Source organism: Globicephala melas, chromosome 13, assembly GCF_963455315.2.
Source record: "Globicephala melas chromosome 13, mGloMel1.2, whole genome shotgun sequence".
Classification (NCBI taxonomy): Eukaryota; Metazoa; Chordata; class Mammalia; order Artiodactyla; family Delphinidae; genus Globicephala; species Globicephala melas.
Window position 1 is genome coordinate 42,927,535 of NC_083326.1, and position 25,055 is coordinate 42,952,589.

Consider the following 25,055-nt stretch of genomic DNA (forward strand, 5'->3'; position numbering starts at 1 on the left):
GCGCTGGCGAGGAGGGTTGGGGCTTCTGTTTCTGTTTCAATTTGGCTTAGGGATTTGCTCGTGCACATGCGTGTGCATGTGTGGTGTGTGTGCAGCCAAGAGTACTGTGCCACAACCTCACATACGTATGTGGAGGTTCCCCTCAGCTTTTTAGTGCCTTGCTCTCAACCGTGAATGGGCGGCGAAGGGTTCCCACAAAAGGAGACAAAACCAATCCAACAAAAGGGATTATAGAAAATATAGACAGTGGAGGGAACAGAGAACATTTTTTAAAAAAATGAACAGTAATAAAAACTCATAATCACTATCCACAGAGAGTGAAGGAAAGATAATGCATCTGTGAAATGAAAACACCATAAAGGGCAATCAGAATAAGAAAGTTATCATAAAAGGAAATGTGATAAGTAAAACAAAACTTTCAATAGAATGGCTGGAAGATAAACTTAAGAAGATAACTCTTAAACTAGAACCAAAGCAGGAGAAATTAAGAAGTATCAATGCCTCACAGGGGTAACCACCTCCAAGGTGGTCCCCAAGGATCCTTGCCTCTTTGTATGGTCTCCTGCCACAATGAATAAGGGCTGACTTGTGTGGACAACCACACTGCAGAGTGACAGTGTGTGATTTTTGAAGCTAGGTCATAAAAGACATTGCCGCTTCTGCTTTGGTCTGTTGGATCACTTGCTCTTGGGGAAGCCAGCTGCCATGTCATGAGGACACTCAAGCAACCCTGTGGAGAAGAACTGACTTGCCAGCGTCACCTTGCTGGCTGTGTGACTGAGTCCTCTTGGAAGTGGATCTGCCAGCTGACGCCCAGACATCATGGAGCAGTGATCAGGGATATTTGCTGTGCTGTCAGAATTTCCTATCACAGGTGCTTTGAGCATAATAAATGACTGTGGTTTTATTAGCCACTAGTTTTGCTGTGATTTGTTACACATCAGTAGATAACAAATACACTTGCTAATCAGAGTTCTGAAAAAATATAGCAGGAAGAAAACGGGGTTGGGGTGGAGTAAAATGACCAAAGAAATAATATAAGAATATTTTCCAGAAGCAAAGACATGAGTCTTCAGATTAAAGGGGTCCACATGTACACATGAATAAAATATAGAGCTTTAAAGCATATTATTTTGAAACTTTAGAATGCAAATTAAAAAGGGAAGGTATCAAAAAAAAAAAAAAAAAAGGGAAGGTATCAAAAAGGTTCTGTAGGAAAAATTACCAGTGATTATGTATCAGAATCATATGAACCTTCTCAGCAGTGCTGATACCTAGAAGATTGTGGAACCACATGCCGTTAAAATTATAGGGGAAAGTAATTCTTCTTTTTTTTTCCCGGTACGCGGGCCTTTCACTGTTGTGGCCTCTCCCGTTGCGGAGCACAGGCTCCGGACACGCAGGCCCAGCGGCCATGGCTCACGGGCCCAGCCGCTCCGCGGCATGTGGGATCTTCCCGGACTGGGGCACGAACCCGCATTGGCAGGTGGACTCCCAACCACTGCGCCATCAGGGAAGCCCCGGAGAAAGTAATTCTTACGTAGAATTTTTTACCCAGTCAGAATATCAATCAAGTGTGAGGGTAGATTGATGGCATTTTCAGTCATTCATTGGCTAAAATGTATATATATGTATATGTGTAATATCCGTGTGTGTATATATGTAGATATATATATATATATATTTTTTTTTTCTCCCGTGGATCCTGAGATAGGAGGCTGCTGAAGGATGTTCCTCAGCAAATTGAGAGAGCCAAGTAAAGGACACCGATGATGTAGGGAATGAAAGAGGAGGCCCAGGATGATAGTTGCACATGGTCAGACCAGTCAAGACTGGAGCAAGACGCGAGGGCCGTGGCAGCTGGAGTTGGGCTTGGGGGGCGGGTGGAGGAGGAATCGATAAATGGTTTGATGTGTTTCAATGATTGCATCAGTTATTAAAAAATACAGGGCATGCCTGCTGGGGCTTTTGTACAAAGTAATACTAGTTATATAGAAAAGTAAGAAAACAGAAGACAGTTATGAATCTCAGTTTGAGAAAGAACACAGAATCATAATTTACTCAACAGTCATATATATACAGTCATAATAATGCAAATACCGTTGACTTAACAAAAAATTATGACATAACTCTGTTGGGAGAATGGATGGAGGGGCAGTGAATGGGGGGGTATAAATCCTCAATGACCATGGTAAGAAATCAGTAGTGTCTAAAAAGTTAATGAGGCAAGGGAATATCAAAACTTTCATTACCTTGAAATGAGGAGATAAGTACCAGAATAAACTACTAGAGGTGTGTAAATGTATTGCTTTTGGAAGATGAAGGTGGGTTCGACATAAAACTTCTTATTTTTATTATAAGCCATTAAGTATTATGTCCACATTTAATGAAAACAGTTTTTTAAATCTTAAAGGAAAGTCATTTGTTCAAACTGGTGATGTACCAGTAATAATATTATAATTTAACTGCCTTTCCTTTTTATTCTCTCCATTTCATTGGTGAGGAAAAGCTGTAAAAAGTAAAGTGATTTCTATTACCTCAAGTTAGTGCAGGACCCAGGACTAAAAATTAGTTATTTTTCACTTTTGAGGGCTCACTCTGGTGATGACTGCATTGTGCATCTCATTCACTTCTTTCATAATCATTTTTTGTTTTATGTTTTGGAAATGATTTTGAGAAATATTGCCAAGGCATAGGTAAATTGCTCTTTAATTTTCTTTAGCTGTAGCATGAAACCTTTTATTGCCAATGCACCTTAATATAATTTTCCTCATAAGTAAAGGGAAGTGGTCATTATATAGGAAGTTGGGTTCTGTGTAATAAGTTCCCACTTTTTTTTGTCCCTTCAGATGCTCTTGGTCTTTATCATAAACAAGCATAATAAGAATAGAAACTGTTGTCTGGACACTTTATTTTCCCTAGTAATAAAGGAAAATGGTTATAATAAAGGAAATTGGGTTTTGTGTAATAAGTTCCAATTGTTTTTGTCTCTGAGAATGCCTTTGTCTCTATTACAAGCATTAGTAATGCAAAGTTAGCCCTCTCTGGCCTTGTTATGTAAGAGAAGGGTTACTGCTTCTTGAGTCACTTTGTTTCCTGCTTCTTTTAGTCTGGACACCATATGGAAAGCTTTGCTAAAAAATACAAGCTATATTATTTTCAATGGCTTTATTTTTTTTCCTGGTCATAAATAATCTATATCCTGATACATTTGAAGTAAAACAGAAACATGAATTATATCATTATATAAAGTTGATGATCTACCAGTGGCCCTTAAAATAACAGTGTTTTCTTGTGTGTTACCAAAGTATAAAATTATGTAATAATTTAAATAGTATATTTGAAAATCCTGAAACATGTTTATTATTTTATCCATTTGGTTTGTGTGCATTTATTATTAGTATTTGACCATGATTCAACAAGTTATAAAGGTATAGAAAAAAGTCATGGCAAGGCCTGAGTACATTTCTGTTTTTCTCTTTGTGAAGACTGGCACACAGCCTTTTAACCGTGCAATGCTCTTCAATGTGGGCTTCAAAGAGGCCATGAAAGACGGTGTCTGGGACTGTGTAATCTTCCACGATGTGGATCATCTACCTGAAAATGACCGAAACTATTACGGATGTGGAGAAATGCCACGTCACTTTGCAGCCAAGCTGGATAAATACATGTATATGTAAGTAATGTACACTCTTCTTTTGCAGCACACCTGCAAAATCATATCATTGAAATGGTAGCAGCGTTATGTGCCTGGATCTGAGAGGGCTCAAGAGCCTAGAGGGTATCTTTAACTCCAGCCCTTCCTCGCAGGGAGCCGGGGTGTAGGGTCGCTTGTGGTCCATCCAGTCGCTTCCTCACACACAGGTTTCAGCGTGGGGTGGTGGGAAATAGAGCCTGGTTTCTACGGTCAAGGAAATGTGGACCTAACTTCTGATTTTCACGCTTAGCAGTTAGAGGGCTTGGATTTGCATCTTAGGACTTGGATCTCTGAACATTGGTTTCCTTGTTCAGGGAGCACTAGAGCCCGTCCACGGGTTCTGCGAGATCCCAGGCGCTGGGCTGCCCCAGGTAGGAGCACAGCACAGGTTGGCTCCCCTCTCTTCCCTCTCCCAGGGTTGTTCCTGTGCAGTGAAGGCCCGCTCTTCTGCAGTATATTTTCTTCTTCCTAAGCTATGGATTCTTGACCTGCCTTTAATAAGAAGAAACATTTTTTCGTTCTCTGACTGGAGATGCCTTGAAATGATACTGTCATCGGAGCTGTGACAGTGACTTAAATTGACATTAAAGGTCTAATTTGGGAAAGAGATCACAGTTTTCATTGACTCATGGAAGTGGAGAGGAGAGAAAATAGCCTGGAGCAGGGGAGGTGTTGCCTTCATCACTGTTTTGCCTGCTGCCTCACCTGTCGAGTTAGAGAAGCAAAAAGTCTCCGTGATGAGACCAGGTGAATTAGCACTGAAACAGGAAGAGTGCCTTTTTTTTGTTTTTTGTCTTTTTTTAGACTGGTTGTTATCATTAGAAAACCTTTTCCTTATTACCATAGTATCTGAAAGCCAAGTCTGGCGTTACCTTGGGAAGGTCATCCAGGTTCAGGATCTGATTCTTAGCACTTCTAGAAACTCAATTTTAGTCAGCCCACTAGAGTCAAATTAAATTTAGCATAATTGATTTTTACTAAAAGATATCATAAATGTCATATAAACTAGGGATTCTAAATTAATTTTTTATTTGAAAATATTAATTTCTAATCAGTAAAATACTCATATCTACCTAGACTAATCCCAGGGTGCATAGGGTATCTTGGAAGTTGGAATAGAAATTAGAGAGAATGGCAGCAGAGCAGGGAACGGGCCGGACAGTGCATGGGCTGAAGTGTGATGAGGTGTCCCTGCCCACAGTGGTGCCCACGCCGTGAAGGCTGCTGACCAGAACGCTCAGGTCCCCAGAGCAGTGTCTCTCTCCCTTTGGACAGTGTCAGGTAAACACTACTAGATTTGTGTTTGTCAACCTTCCGTTTTCTGTTCTTTATCTATTACACCTTCATTTTATCTAATCTTTTTCTATTCTGGGTATAGTGCAGTTGATTGTTTCTGCTTTTAAGCAGAACACTAAATGGAATTAACGTGCTTGGCAATTTATACATGCCAGTGAACACACACACGCACTTATCCATCTTTACCTATCTACTGATTTCAGGTTTCTCCCAAACCCCTAGCCTGGGCAAGCATAATGCAACTGATGTGGGAAACACAGTGCTGCCATGAGCGCTTATTGGCCCTATTGGACCCCAACTGGTATCATAACTAGAATCTAACTTCCCCAGTGCAAGCCTCGTGAGGTACCCTGGGACACCATGGTAGACTTTGGGGTCAGCATTGCTGTTACTGTCTTGGGGTGCCTTTGGCCCAGTGTGGGACCAGGATTGCTTTGTCCTGCAGCCTGGAGTTCTCTGTGGGAGCTGCCTCTCTCATCTTCTGTGGCCACAGAGGTGACTCTAGGTAACAAATACTGTACTGTATACTTGAGAGTTGCTAAGAGAATAGCTCTTAAAAGCTCTCATCATGAGGAAAAAGTAGCTATGCATGGTGATGGATGTTAACCAGACATATTGTGGTAATCGTTTTGCAATATATACATATATCAAATCATTATGTTGTACACCTGAAACTAATACAGGGTCAGTTACATCTCAAAAAATTGTCATTCTTCTAACTATTAGTGCATTAAAAATAAATATATTTGTAAATATCCATGAATATTTTGGGAGTGTAGTCCAAATAGAGAAGATCATTACAGGAATACGCAGCTAGTTTTTTCAAAATTAAATGCTAGACTTGTTTTTACTAATTTATATTTATCCTAGTCTATATGATAAATAATGTATTTAATAAATTAATATCAATTAATTTAGGAAATTAGCTTAGTAACATCTAACATTGCCTTAGCAGCTATTGATCAAGTCTACTTTTGGTGTGAAAGTAGACCATTTTTGAACACTAGGTTTTGAGTCTTATAAAGTAACAATACTCAATATTAAATTTCAGGTACCACAAGTGTTTTGCGTAACACAGTTAGATGTACTTGTTTCACTAGAGCGTAAAGATGTTTTGTTTCTTGATGTACTTTACTCTTCCCAGAATATGATTTAGTCAACATAATTGTTTATATGGAAGTAGGGGTATATTTTGCAAAGCATGTAAAAGACTGAAAACTCGATTTCATATGGCAAACAGTTTTGATTTCATTTTTAGAATGCTATATTCTGCTTTCTTTTTTAGTCTTCCTTATAAAGAGTTTTTTGGCGGTGTAAGTGGACTGACAGTGGAACAGTTCAGAAAGATCAATGGTTTTCCTAATGCCTTCTGGGGATGGGGAGGAGAAGACGATGACCTCTGGAATAGGTATGTTGAGGTACAAATTGCTTAATAATGGAATTTCTATAAATTTCCTTTCTTTAAGTAAACTATACTTTTCTATTCCAGGAAAGGATTCTTTGGGGTGGAAAATTTTTGAGGTTCCTAAATCCTGCGTTGTGTTTCTCCCTTTTTTATTGAGAGTAGTACCCTTTTGAAATTACTGACAGCGTGTACATTAGAGCATTCTTTTGCATTTTAAATTGAACTCACATAATCTGTTTTTATGTTAGATTTTATTTCTTAATGTATTTTCATTTCTGTATGTTGTGTTGTAGGGTTCACTATGCTGGATATAATGTAACAAGACCAGAGGGGGACCTGGGAAAATACAAGTCTATTCCTCATCACCATCGAGGTGAAGTCCAGTTCTTAGGACGGTAAGTTTAATATCATCTTTAGATATCAAGGTTTCAAAATTATTTAATTATGAAAGATTTTTTAAAAATGCATTGCACTCCCCACAAAAAACTTCTGAAGGGGATTTTCTGTCGATATCATTTTTGTTTATAAAAGTAGAGCATTTTGTGCTTGTTTTGAAGAGATATACATATACATATACCTACATACACACACACATATATGTATTCATGTAATATTAAAGAGCCCAGTTAATTATTTATGTAAAAATGTTTCCTTAACATAAAGCGTAATGCATTTTATTTCTTAAGGATACCTAATGTGTAAGAGTGCAAAATAACTTATTTTCAGGTAGCATTTTAAGACTAGTAAAAATGTTAATTTAGAATAATGGTCTAGAAAGATTTTTAATTATGCGTAAGAACCAAAAATTGTAAAGAGCTTTAAGTGCTTTAATGATAAGAATGACCTTGAGCGTATTCCTCATCAATTTTTCTTTTCAAACATGTTTCTGTTACTTTTAATTTTTTTCTCTAATACTGTAGGTATAAATTACTAAGATACTCAAAAGAGCGCCAGTACATCGATGGGTTGAACAATTTAGTATATACGCCAAAAATACTGGTTGATAGGTTGTATACAAATATATCTGTAAACCTCATGCCAGAGTTAGCTCCAATTGAAGACTATTAAAAGAAGTAGCTCTCATGGCAAGATAGACCACAATGCTGGATCGGGAACTTGGAGTGCACTCTTAATGGAGGTCAGTGAATGGATGTGTCACAGTGCCCTGGGTGGTGAGAAGAAGAGCCTGTGTTCTCAGTGTTTACTTGTGGGATTGTATACAGTCACCCTTCTTCCACCCACCCATCCTCTATCCTGAGACACACCCCATGGCGAGCACTGCAGAGACCAGATGCTGTTGCTTAAGTCTGGCAGTCAAGAGAGCTCCCTACAAAGAGAAAATTTTTATACTAAAATCTATAGTTTAATTCAAGAGAATGCTTTATTTCCATTTAAACATATTTTGTACATATGTGATATAAATTAATGTGTTCAAATTGTTGAGAAACAAGATGTGTTGGCAGTTTTGCATGTAATGGGTTATGCCTTTATGGGACTTTTATAAACATTTTTTTATTTGCATGGAATAAAACAATGTAAATTTATGTCACTAAACAAAGGTTAACCTTGTGTGAAATGAAGGAACTGTCAATAATTGACAGCCAACTAATACAGTACACTGTTGTACTAGTTTTGAGCTTTATACCGTCAGCTTTTTGTGTGGACGAAGTCACAGCTTCCTTAGGGTTTTAAAGGGTAAGAAGAAGGGACTTAGCTTTTCTTCCTACAGAGGATTACCTCTTTTTTTCCCCTTGCTTGTAATCTCATCGGATTTTGCTAAATCACAACCATATTGTTTGTGTATATTGCATGAGTATTACCAAGAAAATCTTAAAAGTTATGATGTGACATGATATAAAGGACCTCTTTATGTTAAACGTCTCTCATGTACCTCTGGTGTAAGTGTCAGGGATTTTGTGCCTCAAAAAATGTTCCCAAGTGTTGCGTGTGGTTGTACACTGTATTTTTTTGAATTCATAGTGAGCAGCGCTTTTATTATTTCTAGTTCAGAAGAGCCAAAAAAAAAATCTTCATTTAAAAAAAGCAAAACAGTTTTGTAAAAGATTGAGTTATGGAAAACCCAGTAGTACTTAAAATATACAAATGAATTATACTATTAGGTAAGAAATTAAATGTTCTATTTTTATGAAGATAAATGCTTAGTAGATAAAAACAAATTTTAAGTTTGATTATTAGACTCATAGGATTTCAAGTTTGGAAGGGATCCTTTTTAATGTTGGCCAGTTTCATTCAAACTACATGTATTTTTTTCACTTTTAAGATATCACATCTCTGGTGTTAATTTCCTCACAAAAGCATAAATTAATAGAATTATATTAAAATACATTATCAGTTATTTAAATGCATTGGTGTTAATAAGACACTTCTCTAAAAACAGGTTTCTCTACCTGACATCACGTATATTACTTACTCTTAAATTTGGATGGCATTTTCATAGCAAAACCAAACAGTATCTTTACTTTGAAAATTATCAACTATGGTTAACCAAAGATTCTTTAAAATATCTTAAGATATTTTCACAAATTTAAAACAAAAAATTAAATATCTATAAAGTGAATCTTCAACAACATGAGGAACAATAGAAATGGATTATTCATCTAACACAGAAATATGGTTATTTATCTCTCAGGTTGTAAATTTAATTTTGAAGTTGGCATTTTCTATGGCAAATATTAGTAACACAAATGACCACAAACCAAATCATAAAATAACTGAAATTCTTACACTTTGAGAAAACTGGTAGCTCTCGGTTATGATACCAAGCTGAATTTTTCTGCATTTATTTCTTAGAAATATTTCCAAAATATTTGTTTTTCATTTCTTTGCTGATAACTCAGAATAATGAAAAATCAAACTTTCTGAAAAGCAAGGTATTTGTTCTTAAATTGTGTATCTATTCACTTTCTGTCTCTCATAGCCAATGTAATTTTTTAATTTGATGAAATGAAAGAAAGTAGGTTGGGAAAGTTAACATTTGTTGATCACTAACAAGATACTAGGGGCATAGGAGCATAATTAACCCAATAATAGTTAAATATTTTAGTCATGGGGGAAATTAGGGCTGTTTCTGAGTCTTATTAGGAAAACATTTTTCTCTTTAATATGGAGCTGCCCACATTTTGGTATCTTCTCATTTTGATACACATTTTTATAGTTTCAAGAGAACTCCATTCTACTAGTATTTGTCTTATTTTCTTGGATTAAGTCTAGTAGTAATTTTTGTTTTAGGAGTGGGCCATGAATATTCTGCTATTTTCCATTTTGAATACGGTGTGTCATCCTTTGAAGCCATCTCAGTAGTTTGCTTTTTGTCTTTTGTTTGTTTTTATTTTCTTTTTAAGTGCAGACCTCAAATTGATTGTTGCCTATAAATAGTAACTTATATGTTTGCATATAAGTGACATAGCTTTGCCCAGTTATCTTCATTGTATAAAAATAACTGTATTCCATAAAAATTAACAAATAGATTGCAAATGCAAACTATCTTTATAGTTTGGTTGATTTATTAGTGAACATGTATTGATTACCTACTCTATCAGTTGCAATGCTAGGTATGTCTACAGAAAAAATATTTCATTTCTAAACAAATCAAGTCAAGCAAGTTGAAACCTTTCTAAAATTATGAAAACATCCTCTGATAACTTATGTGTTGTATTTCTTAGTCTCAAAGTCAAGAAACTTATATATGTGGACATAGTTATGAGCTCCTTATGGCCCTACTGGGAAACTTATATAGTGCCTTTCAACTAGAGAAAGTAGTAATGATTAATGGGCCTGTTTGTAGAAAAGAAAAGGAAGAAGTGTACACATTTGCTGTAACATTATATCTCATTCACAGTGGAGATGGTCATTTAAGTCTTTGCCAAAACTGGGGTTTAATGAATATTTTTTTAAGTCTAATTATAAATTTCTGTTTGTATTTTGTGAAAAGGTGTTCAGTAAGAAAACCTTATTTGCAATATTATGTAAATACAAAAGTATGTATTAAAGCTTGCTTATTCTCCTTTCCCAGCCAAGATGTTGATATCCATTTTAAAACAAAATGGGAAAATATCCAATACAATATTCTCCTTCTTTTGGAAGCTCTGTACACGTGAAAGCAGACTTTGTGTCATTTTATTTGGCCTTTGCTTATCTCTGTTGTATTTCGTTGTGTACTTTTCAGACAAATACTGGTACTCTAGATTTATTATCTTTTATTTGCAAATATGCCAGTGAGAGAACTAAAATGGTCATAGTGTTTATCAGAAAAAGGAAGTGTACTTAAGATTATTTTATTTATTAAAATCTGAAAGGCCTCTATATAAATGCACTGAAATAAATGCTAGTAATTTCTTGTACTCTCATTTTTTTTCTTTTTTTTTTTTTTGCTTCTCATGGAAATGTTTGTACTTTTTTATCATTGTCTTTTATGAAATATAATGTTCTAAAGACCTGGTGTGATGATGTAATTATTTTCTCTCGGGAACTTTTTTTGGATTATCTGGGGTTTTGTTGTGTGTGTGTTCCTGAATTCCAGGTGAATTGCTGGTGAATACCTTGGTTGCACTAGGATTACACCATGAGTATGAGGTGATCACATATGCCTTTGCAACAGTGTCTGTTAAATACATTTAGAGATCACCTCATAGCTTGGACCTCAGAGGAGACACCGTGACACTTAAATATTTTCACCAATGCAGTTAGTAATCTACTGTATCAAAATGAATATTTAAGAAGTCATTTTTAGCATAACTTTCTTCTCCCTGCACAACTTCAGTAAACTAAGCTGGTGTGTTGTGGGCAATTCCCTTCTTGTTTTTCAGGTATTAGGAGTCTGAATATCTTTAAGGCAAACAGTCAAATCTCAAAAATACCTCAAGACTAGATTTGCGTTTGGGACTAGATGGTGAGATTATGACTTTTATCAACTTTAATTATTTGTGTGATGAATTCTCAGTATTATTAATCTGTATGCGTAGTATGAGCTACCAGAATATTGTCCACTATATATCACAAATAAAGCCAATCATTAAGTCATAATCATGTAGTCATGCAAAGCCATAAAATGGAGTTCTCTTAGTCTGCCCCAGGTTCCTACCTATGGTATTAATGTATCTTCTGATGAATCATGCCAACTTAATTTAATGGTTTTATAATTTTTTTGTTGTCTTTATTTTTTTCTTTCAGTTTTATTGAGATATAATTGACATACAGCACTGTCTGAGTTTAAGGTGTACAGCATAATGATATGATTAAACACCCATCATTTCATAAAGATGCAAAAGAAAAAAAAAGTTTTTCCTTGTATGGATTTAAGGCTGTGGAGATATCCTGGACCAAAATTGTTTTACTTAGAAAAGGCGTTTATTAAGGAGTACTCTACTGCTATTGATTTAAGTGACTTCAGAAAAGATAGTGCTATATCACTCAAAATTATACTACAATTAAAAGAAAAATATATGGGTTGAAAAATAAAACTTGTATTTTTCTCAGCACATTCCTACAACATATTTTGGTGGGCCTGAATTCCATTGCTAATTTAATCTTCCCAACTCCATTAGTTGAAGTCTGTGCTCTGGAGGATCTCCAAGAAGCATCAGACATTACCTACCCTCAAGGAGTTTACTGTCCTCTGTGTGTAAAACTGAGAGTGGAAACACCTGAAAACCCACATCCTATCAAATGAGGTGCTCCTTTGTGCCCTCTGCAAACTCAGTTTTATATTTCACTCATGCAATATTAAAGAACCAACAGAGCATCTTGAAGGAGCAGATTTTCTCCACGTGCAGAATATTTCTTAGCTGGAAACACTACACTTCAGAAGGGTGGTTGAGATCAGTGCTTTTCTGCAACAGACCTTGAGTATTTGCAGTTAATTCTCAGTAGAACTGTGTGGAAGGTGGTAGTTATAAGCAAAGATTCTGGAGTCAGACTGATCTGAGTTTGAATTCACAGATTCCCTATTATTGGCTGTGAAATTACAGCAAAATTTTAAACTGTGGTCCTCAATTTCTTGGTCTCTCAATGGAGGACGATAGGAACTACCTGAGGATTGTTCAGATGATTAAAGCAGCTAATTCTAATAGAGCACTTAGCACAGTGCTGGACTCTTGAGCAGAAGCTTGGCTTATATTAAGTCAGTTTTCAGCTTTAGAGTGACAAGTTTTTCTTTCATGCCAATTGTCTTGTGTCATATTTTAAGTATGATACCACAAAATAAATGTTGTCACAAGGCACAGATACTGTGATGAAAGAGTGAGAGCAGATCCGAAAACACCTGCTTGATTTATCAAGGAGAAGGTGTTAATTTACCTCTGGGACATCATTTCCATCTGAGGTGGAATATTTTAAAGCATATTTAGTTAATTTCCAAGGATTCAACTTCTTTTACACAGTCCTTCCTCCCCTTCTTCCATTCCTTCACCTGCTCTTCTCCTTTCTTCTTCTACCACCACCATTGTTAGAATCAGGAAACATCATGGTGGCTGTTAGTTTCCCTGGAGTCTTAGCGAAATCCCGTGAGTGCTTTCGTTCAGGCAGAACAGGGTCACTATGGGTAACCAGATTTGCCCCACATTATTCCATTATCCCTTGACCTTGTATAAATGTCATTTTGTATAGGATAATTATGCAGTCTTTCAGCCTGTCTAGCAGCTTCTGGCAGGCTGGTCTCTAGTCTCTCCAACCCCAATATTTTAGGGCATTTATTAAGCACCTGCTGTGTCTCAGGCACTGGGCTGTTCTGGTGGCATGAGAGTGACTTAAGACCCGATTCCTTCCCCCAAGGAGGCTACAGCCAAGTAAGGGAGATGCTCGCCAAGGGCTTCTCATGGAAGCCAACCTCACCTCTTTTCCTCTATCTTATAACCTACTTGGAAACCCAACAGAAAAAGGGGCAAAAATCTCAGGCCACATAAACGAGGGGAGTTCCCAGAGTTCCACCCACAGGCTCAACACCACGGAGGAGATGGGGGTGGGGAGTGGGTGGGGCGATAGGGTTTGGCCACCACTGCTCCTCAGTGGGAGTGGGAAAGGCCCTGGCTATTCTTAGGGTGCCCTTCTGGAGAATAGACAGTATGGTTGAACGGTGCCTGCTGGTCTGCACCCTTCTAGGTTCTCAGGATGTGGAGAGCAGGCATTTCTTGAGGGGCTTTTTCTCTTTGGGTCAGTTATGGACATTTCTGGTTGCAGACCTCTCTAGCACCCAGGCTGGGATATCAAAGAGGCAAGAAAAGAACTCCCGGGACTCATGGCTGGGTTGTTCCTCGAGTCTCTGTGTCCTTGGGCAGTTGGTCTGCCTTACCCCACCTTTCGGAATCTTCTGGTAGGCTTCTGGTATTTGCATCTGCACAGAGGAAGTCCAGACAGGAAGGGTCTTGACTCCTGTCAAGGCCCCAACTTCCATGCAGGGCTCCGACCCCCCTGCAGTGTCGGCCCCAGGCAGGACCCCCATCCCATGCTGCTACTCTGTGGGGAGGCCTAGAATAGCAGAGCTTCTCTGCCTTTCAAGACAATGAGGCAAAATCCACTCAGTAGGCTTTAGTTGTAGTTTTGAGTAAAGGAACCCTTTTTTCTTTTGGCCCTGGGCCTAGGCAGTGGCAACTTTATAAGAGTCTCACGCTATACCAACTGAGCTAGCCAGGCCCCCAATGGGACATTTTGAATCGACTGATTTTATGGTAGACATTCTCGGTGACTGAGTTCTTGAAATCAATCCAGGCATGCAGATCCTGAAACTGAATATTTGAACGAGGTTACTTCCGGGAGCTGGTAGTCTTAGTGCTTCCCAGCAAACTGGTCCATTCCATGGTGCCATTTCTCACACGTCTATATGAGAGGGAAAAACCCTGATAAAACCCCAGGGACTTGAAGGTCTCAGATGAGAACTATTTGCCTACCTGGATCCACCCTTTCCATTCATCCCTTTGGCAAATATTCACTGAGCACTGACTATGTGCTAGGGACTGTCCTCCACATACTTGGAAATATATTCCAGGGTATTTTCCAAATCACTCTCCTGAGGAAGGCTGTCGAGTCATGTCCACTAAGCTCAGTGTGAGTCCTCACTTGGGCAGCTGCCAGGGCTTGTTCCAGCCCCAGTGTTCTCTCCCAAGCCCACCGTTGCATTCCTGCCCTATACGCAGTTTCCCAACCTTCAGCCTCCCGGGGAGTGACATTAGTGGCAGCGGCAGTGGGTGGGTGACTGCTGAGCCCCTGGGGAAGCTCCACATCTCAGTGTTGGTTTCAGCAGCTGCAGGTAACCCCTCTCTCCTTGCTGGCTGACAGGGATTCCGGAACAGACCTTCAGCATTTGCACTGAGTGCCAAAGATGAATTACCATCTGCCTTGGCTTTAAATTAACTGGGGCAGTCCTAACCCACAGAGAATGGGAAGCTAGGAAAATGGAATTGATTCTGAGCTTATTTCCATTTTGAAAGGCAGGAAAAAGTCGTGGGGCTGAAGCAGGGACAGGAGTGTTGTGTTCTCTGAAATGAGAAGTAAAAGGAAGGAATGGTCATAAGACTGAGGGTTTGGGTGAGAAAAGTTCTTAGAAGTGTCACCTTCGTGAACAAAATACAGGTTAAGGCATAAACACCCTAAATTTCCTTGTTTGGCAGGTGCTATCCAAATGTTTCAGGAGGTATTTTAATATTAGTGAGTTTTGTTCTCTGCCTGTATGTGTACACACAATGCTGACTTCCAAGGTATGAGATTGAAAACTGGCTTGATGACTTCAAGCTCACTGTGGCTAAAATTGAACTCACCCATCGCTGACTACAAATCTGCCCTCTGCCCATATTCCTGAGCTCAGTGACTGGGTGGTCCGTTCAGTCTGCTGGCCAGGACCGATTGATGCCTAAAACTTCATGGACTCCTCTAATTCTCTCCCCATTCGCAGCAAAGCTATCACCACTATTTTCTGATTTTTTGTTCTCAACAGCTCTATAGACATTGAGGAAGAGGGTGGGAAAGCAGCTGCTGGCATTCGGGAACTGGCCTCAAGTTTATCACAGGCTAGTTTGGGCCATCGTCGCTCTGTTGGATACAACAGTCTCACAGAACATCAAACAATGTCGGTCTAAGACCATGACAAAGCAAGAAAAAAAAGGAATCGCTGAAACCCACAAAATCCCAAACCTCCCTTTTCACTGAAAGGAGTAACTATTTCTGCTTTACCAGTCACAGCTTTGTGTCTGCTCTGGTCTGCCTTCCCTACAGATGAACTGTTGAGATCTCAGTCATAGAATTGTCCCCACTTTCTGATGGCGTCCAGTCTAGAGAGTAGAGTCCCACTTTCTTAGACTCTCCCCCAAGCCACCCAAGCAAAGCCCAAACCCTGTGATAGGGTCTGTCTAATACTGTCTTAGTGAGAGTGTTGTGTGTTCTCTCTTGCCGGGATGAGTAGTAAGTCCAACTGGTTCAGCTACACACGTGTTCCTGGTGGATTTGGACTGGAGAGTACTGACACACTGTCTTCTCTCCATTTGTTGAATCTTGTTTTCATCACCGGCCTATAAAGCTACAACAACAACGTCATGGCTGTGTTTCCAGGTTCCAGGGTTCTTCCTCTCTGTCTCCTCTTTCTTGCTATGAGATATTTCCTTCCCACCCACACCAGCACAATACATGAGACTTTCTGTTGATCAAAAACGGGACATAGAATATGACATATTGACAACATCAACTCCTAACTATAACGCACTCAGATGAACACTGATATCACTTCTGTGGTATTCTTACCAAAAACAATAATTTCAGTCCAATCCTGAAAAAATGCCAGGTGAGTCCAGACTGAGGGTGGTTCTCCAAAATAACGGATATCAGTACTGTTCAAAAGTGTCAATGTCATGAAAGACAAGTGTTATGAGTTAAATTGTGTCCCCCTCAAAATATATGTTTAAGTCCTAACCTCCAGTACCTCAGAATGTGATTTTATTTTGAAATGGGGTCATGGGAGATGTAATTGGTTAAAATGAGGTCACACTTGTCACAAAAAGACAAATACTGTTTGATTCTACTTATATGAGGATCTAAAGTAGTCAAACTCATAGACACAGAAGACAGAATGGTAGTCCCCAGGGGCCACGTGGAGGGGGCAAAGGGGAGTTGTTGTTTAATTGGTATAGAGTTTCAGATTTGCAAGATGAAAAAGTTCTGGAGCTCTGTTTCACAATAATGTGAAAATACTTAGCACTACAAACTGAACACTTAAAAATGGTTAAGATGATAAATTTTATGTGTTTTTTTACCACAATAAAATGTATATTTAAAAAATAAAAGAGATTATAATCCAGTAAGAAGGCAGCCATAGGAAGGCAGAGACACATGGTTCTCTCTCTCAGTTCTGGAGGGTAGAAGCCCCAAATCAAGGTGACATCAGGGCCATCAGCCTCCACTCCAGCCTCATTTCCCACCACTACCAGCCCTACTGTGACAGAGATGGTTGTTGACCAACACAGATTAGTGCTTTTTTCCAGACTGTAGAGTTGTTCTGGGAAATGACTCTCAGCTGGGGACCATATTGCTCAGTGCATCTGAATGGGACCGTGTAACTAGTTCTGGCCTGTGAAATGTCAGGGAGAATCATGTGTGACACTTCAGTGCAGAGGTAGCTAATACCATAATTTCTTCCTCCAGCCTGCTGACTAGGTGTCCCTCAAAATAAATCAAACTGGGGCCCTGAGTCACCATGTGGAGGAAAGCCACCTCCATGTGGAGGGTCACCAGAACATGAACTTCTGCACTGGACTTCGCACTCATGAGAAATAAACTTTGTGTTCAGGCACAGAGATTTGGGGTTGTTTGTTACAGTAGCACAACCTAGTGCACCTCGATACCCACTACGATCCAATATTCTAATCCCCCATCTGTTCTCTCAATTTATCAAGCTCTTTCCCTTGGCCTGCTCTTGCAATCTCTGCTCTCCTTACTTAGAATACGTCCTCCTTTTCTACCCGATAAATGGCTAAGAGTCAAATTTCAAACAAGTGCAACTTATTCCGAGTCCCTCTCTGACTTCTCCAGGCTGTTTGCTATCCCTCTTTCCCACCCTCCTGCCAAGGTATGGTGCCTTGGGCCATAGCCCTTGTCAAATCACGTTGACATAGTTATCTTCTTAAAAGAATGTGAGCGCTTTTTACGCAGGCACTGGATCTTATTTAGGTTCAAAGCATCTAAAGGAATGCTTGGCGTACAGCAATCTCTCAGTACATGAATTTCGGGTTAGTCCAAGTGAGTTGGGGGTGCGAGGGTTCTCTGATCACATCCCCAAGTCAGCTGCCTGTGGGCTCTGGTCATTTTGAACCAGATTAGAGGGCTTGAGTCACTGTAACTCTGTCCCGGTGGAGCTGGGCTACTCTTGAAATCAGCGAAGCACTTAAAGGAAATGCACATAATAAAGAAGATGACCCTTAGAATTTGCCTTTTGCTATTCACCAAAGGTGAGAGGAAAAGAAAGCTCTCTCATTTTCAGAATGTGTGTTTTTAATAGCTGCGGACGAGGTCGAATATGTGCTTAGCTTGGAAAACATTGGAAATTTGGATTTCCCCCAGAGTTCAGCTGGAGATGTTCTTTGAGTTCCTTTGCATTTCTGTCAAATTTGGTTTCTTTTTTTTATTCGAGAGGACAACAGGGGCATAAAAAAAAGCAAGATCAAATGGTGAGATGGGAAGTGCTTTAATAGGAATGTTTTATTGTCTCTGCCCGAGTTTCTAACATAGCCTATAAAGTGAAAGCCCTGCTTTAATAAAAATGGAATGCTGTTGGTTACACGAAGTCCTGTCCCTCATCCTGCAGGTCCACCGAAGCAGGTGCCCCTCACTCCTTGGGGCCGCTGATGAGGGCCGTGGTGGAGTAGGTGCAGGGGCTGAGCAGGGCCATGATGGTATAGTGGCGGTGGCCAGACTCGTTGGCTGTGAACACCACCTAGGAGGGAACACGGACCGGATTGCTTTTCAGCAGAGCCTCCAAATGTGAGTCACAGACAGAGGGACCACTCCAAGTCCAAAGACATTAGTTTTACTTTCTTATTTTGTTTTCTGGAGCAGTGTGAGCAAAAGGCAAAACTCCAGATATGCTGGCCAGCTAAGCCGCTGGAGCCTTGCGCAGCCTTTTCCACCAGATTCTTTACTCCCGGCTGTATAATCAGGTCTCTCTCTTTTTTGGGGAGATTCACACTAAAAATCAGGGTGGCCCTAACCTGACCGAGGGAAATCACAGAGCTCCTAATTGCTCACGTAATTAGTTGATCTTTAACGCTGACCGACATGTCTGGATTCTATTTCCACGGCAGCCATCTGTTTAACACGACTTAAGGAATTATTACAGACAAGGAGATTGGGCCCATGGATAACTTTGAGGTTCCCACTACCTCATAGGCAGAGGAGTAGAGTGTGAAACAAGGGTTACAAATGTGGCTTTATTTTTATTATTATTATTTTTTCTAGCGTGACTTCTCACAGGAAGAAAGCTGAGGCACACCTGGAGGCTAAACCCAGCCTGGGCCCTGGTGGTAAATATTACTGCTCTTCCCCTTACTGGCCCCGTGACCTTGGCAAGTTATTTAACTTCCCTGTGCCTTACTTTCTTCACCTGTAAAATAAGGATAATAATAGGAATGGCTCCCATGGGTTGTTTACAAAGATCACATTGGTTAAATATAGAAAACAGTGGTAGTATATGCTTGAAAACTGTTATCTATTGTGTTGCTATTATTATGAATTTACTGTCTCTGTATGCATTGTCCGAAATCACTTATCCAAACCTCTGGAAGCCAGATGTGTTTTGGAATGAAAAAATTGTCAGATTTTAGAGAAGTAAAATGATGCACTTATTTTTTGCTGTATAACACCCTAAGTGGGGTCTGGAGGGTTGCCTAATAATCCAACATATTAATATTTCTTCAGCAGACAATAGGATTCAGTGGAAGGAATGAAATCTCTAAAGAGCATCTTGTAAGTTCAGGTCATGTTACTAAATGAGTTATCATCAAAGAGAGAAAAAGTTTGCTTTTCAGAGTTTTGTGGATTTTTGATTGTAGAAATGGGAAAGGGAAGCTGTGCTAGTACAGTACGTTCCTTCTGACTTTTCCAAGGGGTGCAAAGTGCAAACGGTGCATTTTCTGGGATTGAAAACAAACAAAAAATAAAAAACAACACAAGCATCCATCCACTCACCTCTGCCTATTCATGGAAAGGGGAAAAGCCAAGTGACTTCCAGTAGGATTTGGTGTCTAATTCTACTTGTATATTCCTTCTACAAGTTTTTCATCTGTTGTGAGCCCATGGAGCTCCCCAAATTCACTGGTTTTCCTAGAAGGTGCAAAAGTCCACGTTAAGTTAGGCATTGAGGGAATAAATGCCATTTTGAGGTGACACCACACACACACACACATGCACACACACAAGTGCAGTTTGTGTATGTGATTATATATATATGTGTATATATATATATATATATTTTTTTTTTTCTCAACTAGGTCAGGACAGGGAAAATTCTAGTAACTGTAAAATTAACTGACAGGAAATTTGTCAGGAATATTTCAAAAAGCTCATTGTAGATTTTTTCTCTTATGAGGTTTCACTTCAAAAAAGTCATTACGCATAAATACACTACCTTGTGTCATAAATACGCTACCATGTGTAAAATAGATAGCTGGTGGAAACCTGCTGTATAGCACAGGGAGCTCAGCTCGGTGCTCTGTGGTGACCTAGATGGCTGGGATGGGGGGTGGGAGGGAGGTCCAAGAGGGAGGCGATATATGTATACGTATAGCTGATTCACTTCGTTGTACAGCAGAAACTAACACAACATTGTAAACCAATTTTACTCCAATAAAAAAAAGAAAAGAAAAAAACCACACTGACGTTTTCTAGAGAGGTACACTTTTAACGTGGGATCCTTCATTGCATTCATTATCATCTATTTACACTCCTGTAAACTGATGCTCCCAGAGTAACCAAACTTTAAAGCATTAATATAAACACGATACCTCTTTTAATTGCAATAGACACATTCTTAAGTCATTCAGTCCAACAGGACCCATTACTAATAAACAAAAAACACATTTTTGGCCACTTCCCCATACAGTACAAAGTAAGGAGGGAAGTAAACGGCTTCCCCAGCAAGGGGCCTTGTCCCCTCAGTGTTTTGAGGGGGAAATTGTAGATGAAAACCCTGGTTCCAGGCCAATGGCAGGAGATAGAGGAACATCTAGAAACTCAGGGAAGCGTTTGAACTGGGCTAACTTGGGGCTTGTGGGTGAGGCGTGGGAAGGTCAAAGAAGCTCTAACCATCATGGTGGGGGAGGAGGGACAGCCCAGGCCACTCAGGAAGGCAGTTACTGAAGCTGTGACCTCCCTGGGGCCCACCTGGCACCCAGGTAGCCTGCAGCAGAGCCAGCCTGACCGACGGGTCCATAGTCCCTGGGGAACCACCAAGGGCAGATTGAGCTGACTGCCGCTAATTTGGAGGACTTAAATGATGTGCAGTTTCAGGAAAATCTGTTTTTATTAACTTGTTGGATAATTTGATGTGACGGGATTTTGTTCATACGTAGAAAACTGAGAGGAGTTCTTGCTGTCAGTTGAAAAGACTGTTTGACGTTTTATTGCAATGGGTTTCCTTTCCCGAAAGCTAAAAATCTTTTCAACGTACTTCTGTGTCTACATGTTCCAATTTAGGTTTTAGCAGACTAATTGCCAGACAGTTAACATTAAAAAAAAAAAAGTCATTACGATTCAGGGTTGGTGTTTGGGCGAAGGTTCGTAACTACCCCTGGAAGTGGCCATAAGCTTCTCTGACTGCGGTTCCCTTGGGGAACCTGGGGGCCTCACTTCTCTCCCCTGTTGTGTGAGGGTATCTTCCAGAGGCGGTATCATTTGTACACATGATGGGAACCCCAAAATACAAGGAGAAACCCATATCTGACTTTTTCATTGTTTATATGATTAAGCTCCTTGGTAACTCTTTGCCGTCAACAAATACTAGGTAACTCCTTTTTGTTTTTAAACTAGGCAATTTCTGTTTCCATGTAAGTACCTACTCAATGGCTGGTGTTAGAAATCACTCTCCATTAGATAGCAAAAACTAAGACAGGTAAAAATGGAAGTTGTCTTTATTGACTGTTCATTAGCCTCCCATCTTTCTTCCTTGCCAGGAAGAAAATATTGGATTTCCCTTTTTTGTCTTATCATCAGAAAAAAAATTCCCACAAACATCTGAATGTTGTTTTTTTTCTTTTCTTTCTTTCTTTATTTTCATCTGAATGTTTTTAGCATCCGTTCTGTCTCATGCTTAGAATATTCTCTTAACTTGGCATTTCCACAGTGTTCTTGGCATCTTATAGAAACATAAGTGAACTAACAAATAAAAACTCAGTGGAAACCACACTAAAGAAAATGACCTTCCCAATGATGGATGAAGAATCATCATGTGTAAAAAAAAAAAAAAAGAAAAAATTCTATTTCAAGAATCATCATGTGATTCTTGGGATTCATTGAAAACCCACAGAAACTCTCTTCTCAGGGGACAGAAACACTTAGCAGTATCGCTTGGTACTGAGTGTTTCTTCGTTGTTCATTCTTTTAGTTGGTTGGTTTAGATTTTACTAATGTGCATGTTCTTTGAAACTCTTGCTAGTGGAGGTGGAAGAACTCTGTGAAAGTTATAGAGCATCTGGTGAAGGTGAGAAGTCATTTGGGCTCCCAGCGGTGGGGCATGGTGACGCTGATCTGTGGCTGTGCTTGCTGTCACGTGTCTTTCTCTAGCCCCAGCCTCACAGAGTAGATGCTCCACCAGGGTTTGCTAGACAACAGCTCTGGACTCTGGATGATCCAGATACACTACAGACAGTCACCTCCTCCATGCAGCCCCTCGATTCCATTCCTTTCATTAATAAATCAACACAAATTCTACATCTTTCCTAACATTCCAAGACAAGGAGTGTTATGCAAGGGCATCAAGGCATCTGGAATTCCTGAAATTATATACACGTTTTTGTATGTGTGTATATGTGTATTTTTCTGGGCATGGAGTTCATAGTTTTCATCACCCTTTTCATGTGGTTCATGACCCCAAAATGTGGTGAAGTGTAGAGGGGAGTAGGAAGCTGCCCGGAATGCTGTTCAGGATCCTGGTCACTTGCAGCTGAACAAGGCAAGAGGGCATCCTTCTCAGAATCCACCTTCCCTCTGCCCACATTTTCAGTTTACTTGGTGGACCTTTAGTGAATGATGTTGTTAGGGACCCTTTGACCGAAACCGCCCGCCTTGGCCAGGTACGACAATAACTGCTTGCATGAGTTGTCTCACAACAGGAGGTCCCGATAAGGAACACGGCACTGCCTCAGAAAACTAATCGGAAGAACCCGAGAGGGGCCAAAAGGAGGGAGGAGAAGCCAGCCCATAGGTCCTGCCGACCTCCCAGAAACCCTCGAGCTAGAATCCATCTTGGCAGAGAGATGTGCCTGCCACCAGGAAGGATCCTGAGTCAGACCAAATATGGGCACAAGCAAGATGATTGGCCAGAGACAGCCGGAAACTAACCCCATCGCCATAAGCCCTGAGACTGCGAGCCACGTGGCAGAGCAGTCCTCCTGGGTTCCCTTACCCTGCTGCTCTCTGCCCGGGTGCCCCTTCCCAATAAAGTCTCTTGCTTTGTCAGCACGTGCGTCTCCTCGGACAATTCATTTCCGAGTGTTAGATGAGAGCCCACTCTCGGGCCCTGGAAAGGGCCCCCCTTCTGGTAACAATGTGAGCCCCTCTCTCTAACAAGTGGCGGGGGAACGGGAAGGTATAACCAAGTCCTCCATCTGGGTTCCCCGGGCAGCTCACCCCGAGGCAAACGGCTCCCAGGTCTCGTCAGCAGCCTTTTTGAACACTTTCACGCCCACGTTCACAGCAGGAATGCCCTGGACCACATCTAGGACTTTGACCATCAGAGGACACTTGGATTCACCAGAGCCCTGGGCAGAGAGAAAACAAGTGACAAGTCAACAAAGTTGCTCAGAGTGACAGGATGCGTCCTTTGTGACCTTCAATTTGGAGCGAGGCAGAAAGGACAGGCGAATCCCGTTTCCAGCTACGGAAGTGTTGATGGTTAATGAGCTTCCCTCACTCAGTGTAGCAAAGACGTGATTGTCTCCGAAGAAGGAATGGTTTCTGCCTCTGGACATGCTGTGCTCCAGCGGGGGCGTGTATAATGAACTTGAAGGGAGCAAATAGGCCCTCTGAGAACAGTTGCTTCAGTAAGCCTCGTCATTTGAGTGGAATTACTGCAAAGATGTACTGTGCCATGGGACTAAATAGTTTTTCCTGAGAGCATTTTACTCAGTTGTTGCTGTAGTGATTCCCTCTTACTAGTCGCTGTAAAATAATGTCAGATGATTTCATGATCCTTTTTATAGTTTTAGTTAATTCTCCTACGGGATTTAAGAATTTTTTTTCTTTTTCTTTTTGGCTGTACTGCATAGCTTGCGGGATCTTAGTTCCCCAGCCAGGGGTCAACCCGGGGCCCGCAGCAGTGAAAGGGCCGGGGCTTAACCACTGGGCCACCAGGGAATTCTCAGGATTTAAGAGTTAGATATCTGACTAGAACGTTGTCTGCCAAGCCTTTCAGAGGTTAATCACTACATACTTTTTGATTAGCTAAAGGGAAATCAACTTTACCAAATGTCAAGCTTCTGAAAACTCAATAGTAACAGCTTCTGGAATATCGGATCTTTATTTCTACCATTTATCTGAGGAAATTGAGGCACCACTGCAAAGCCATAAAGGAGAGCACCCAGGATCCAAGCCCCAGTTCAGTGAGCTCTGCAGAATTTCATTGTTTTTGAAGTTTGAATCAATGATGTTTAAAAATAGATGCTGGGTGCCCTGGCCCTACTAACAAAAGCTGGTTGGCAAAGCAGGAAGGAGTCTCTTCGTCCACAGGAGACATATGAAAGGACTTCAAAGAGTCGAACACTCACCACAGGGCTAGCCTCAGACACAAATACCAGTCCAGCGAGGCAAAGGAGGAACAGACAGGAAGAAGCCATTCTGCCGAGGACCGGTGGGTCTCTGAGAAGGGCTGCTCCCAGCTTCAGGCTTTTATACTCACTTCTCCCCAGCCAGCCTCCTGAGCCCTGCCAACCTGACTCCAAACCTGCTGATTCTGACTGCTGACTTAGTCAACAAAGGGAGAATAAGTAACCCACACAAATATGAAACTTGCCTAGACAGATTAGAGCGTCAGAACATTAGCTCTATGAAATATTCTTAACAGGTCATTTGACCAGCTAGATCACCAAAACAAAACAATCAAAACAAACAAAAATACCCTCCTCCATGCGTGGCTGGATGCAGCAACATTCTTGGAGATTTTATTCCTCCCTACCTATTATTTCTATGCATGTTTTCCATTTTCTATACATTTTATCATTCATTTTAAATGATCGATGCAAACTGTAATAACTTATTTCACATGGAATGACATTTGGCTACACAGGCTTAAATATAGTGCACCAGAAAGCATCGTTGCACTCGAGCTATATCCATAAGTCAACGAGGAGAAACCTTTGGCAGTGCTTACATTTGAAAAACTTATGTTTCAGCCAAACTAAGTCATTTGGAAGCTTAACTTAGCAATTTCTCCATGATTTTTGTGTTCTTCTG

General features: G+C 40.3%; 2 protein-coding genes across 3 annotated transcripts in view; one reads left to right on the forward strand and one right to left on the reverse strand.

Annotated features, from left to right (window-relative positions):
- B4GALT6 (beta-1,4-galactosyltransferase 6) overlaps positions 1–10,785 on the forward strand; it is a 65,085-nt gene extending 54,300 nt beyond the window's left edge. For both annotated transcript variants that reach the window (XM_030876479.2, XM_060310403.1), the window contains 4 exons: positions 3,489–3,676; positions 6,279–6,401; positions 6,692–6,793; positions 7,319–10,785. In XM_030876479.2, the coding sequence (XP_030732339.1) occupies positions 3,489–3,676; positions 6,279–6,401; positions 6,692–6,793; positions 7,319–7,466 (561 nt within the window). In that variant the 3' untranslated portion in view covers positions 7,467–10,785. The remainder of the gene's footprint in view (positions 1–3,488; positions 3,677–6,278; positions 6,402–6,691; positions 6,794–7,318) is intronic.
- A 7,434-nt stretch (positions 10,786–18,219) lies between these two features.
- Positions 18,220–24,439, reverse strand: TTR (transthyretin). The gene is given in 5 exon segments (XM_060310715.1): positions 18,220–18,327; positions 19,578–19,642; positions 19,645–19,712; positions 23,235–23,365; positions 24,371–24,439. Coding segments are annotated over 5 exon segments (441 nt in total).
- Positions 24,440–25,055: the final 616 nt, after the last annotated feature.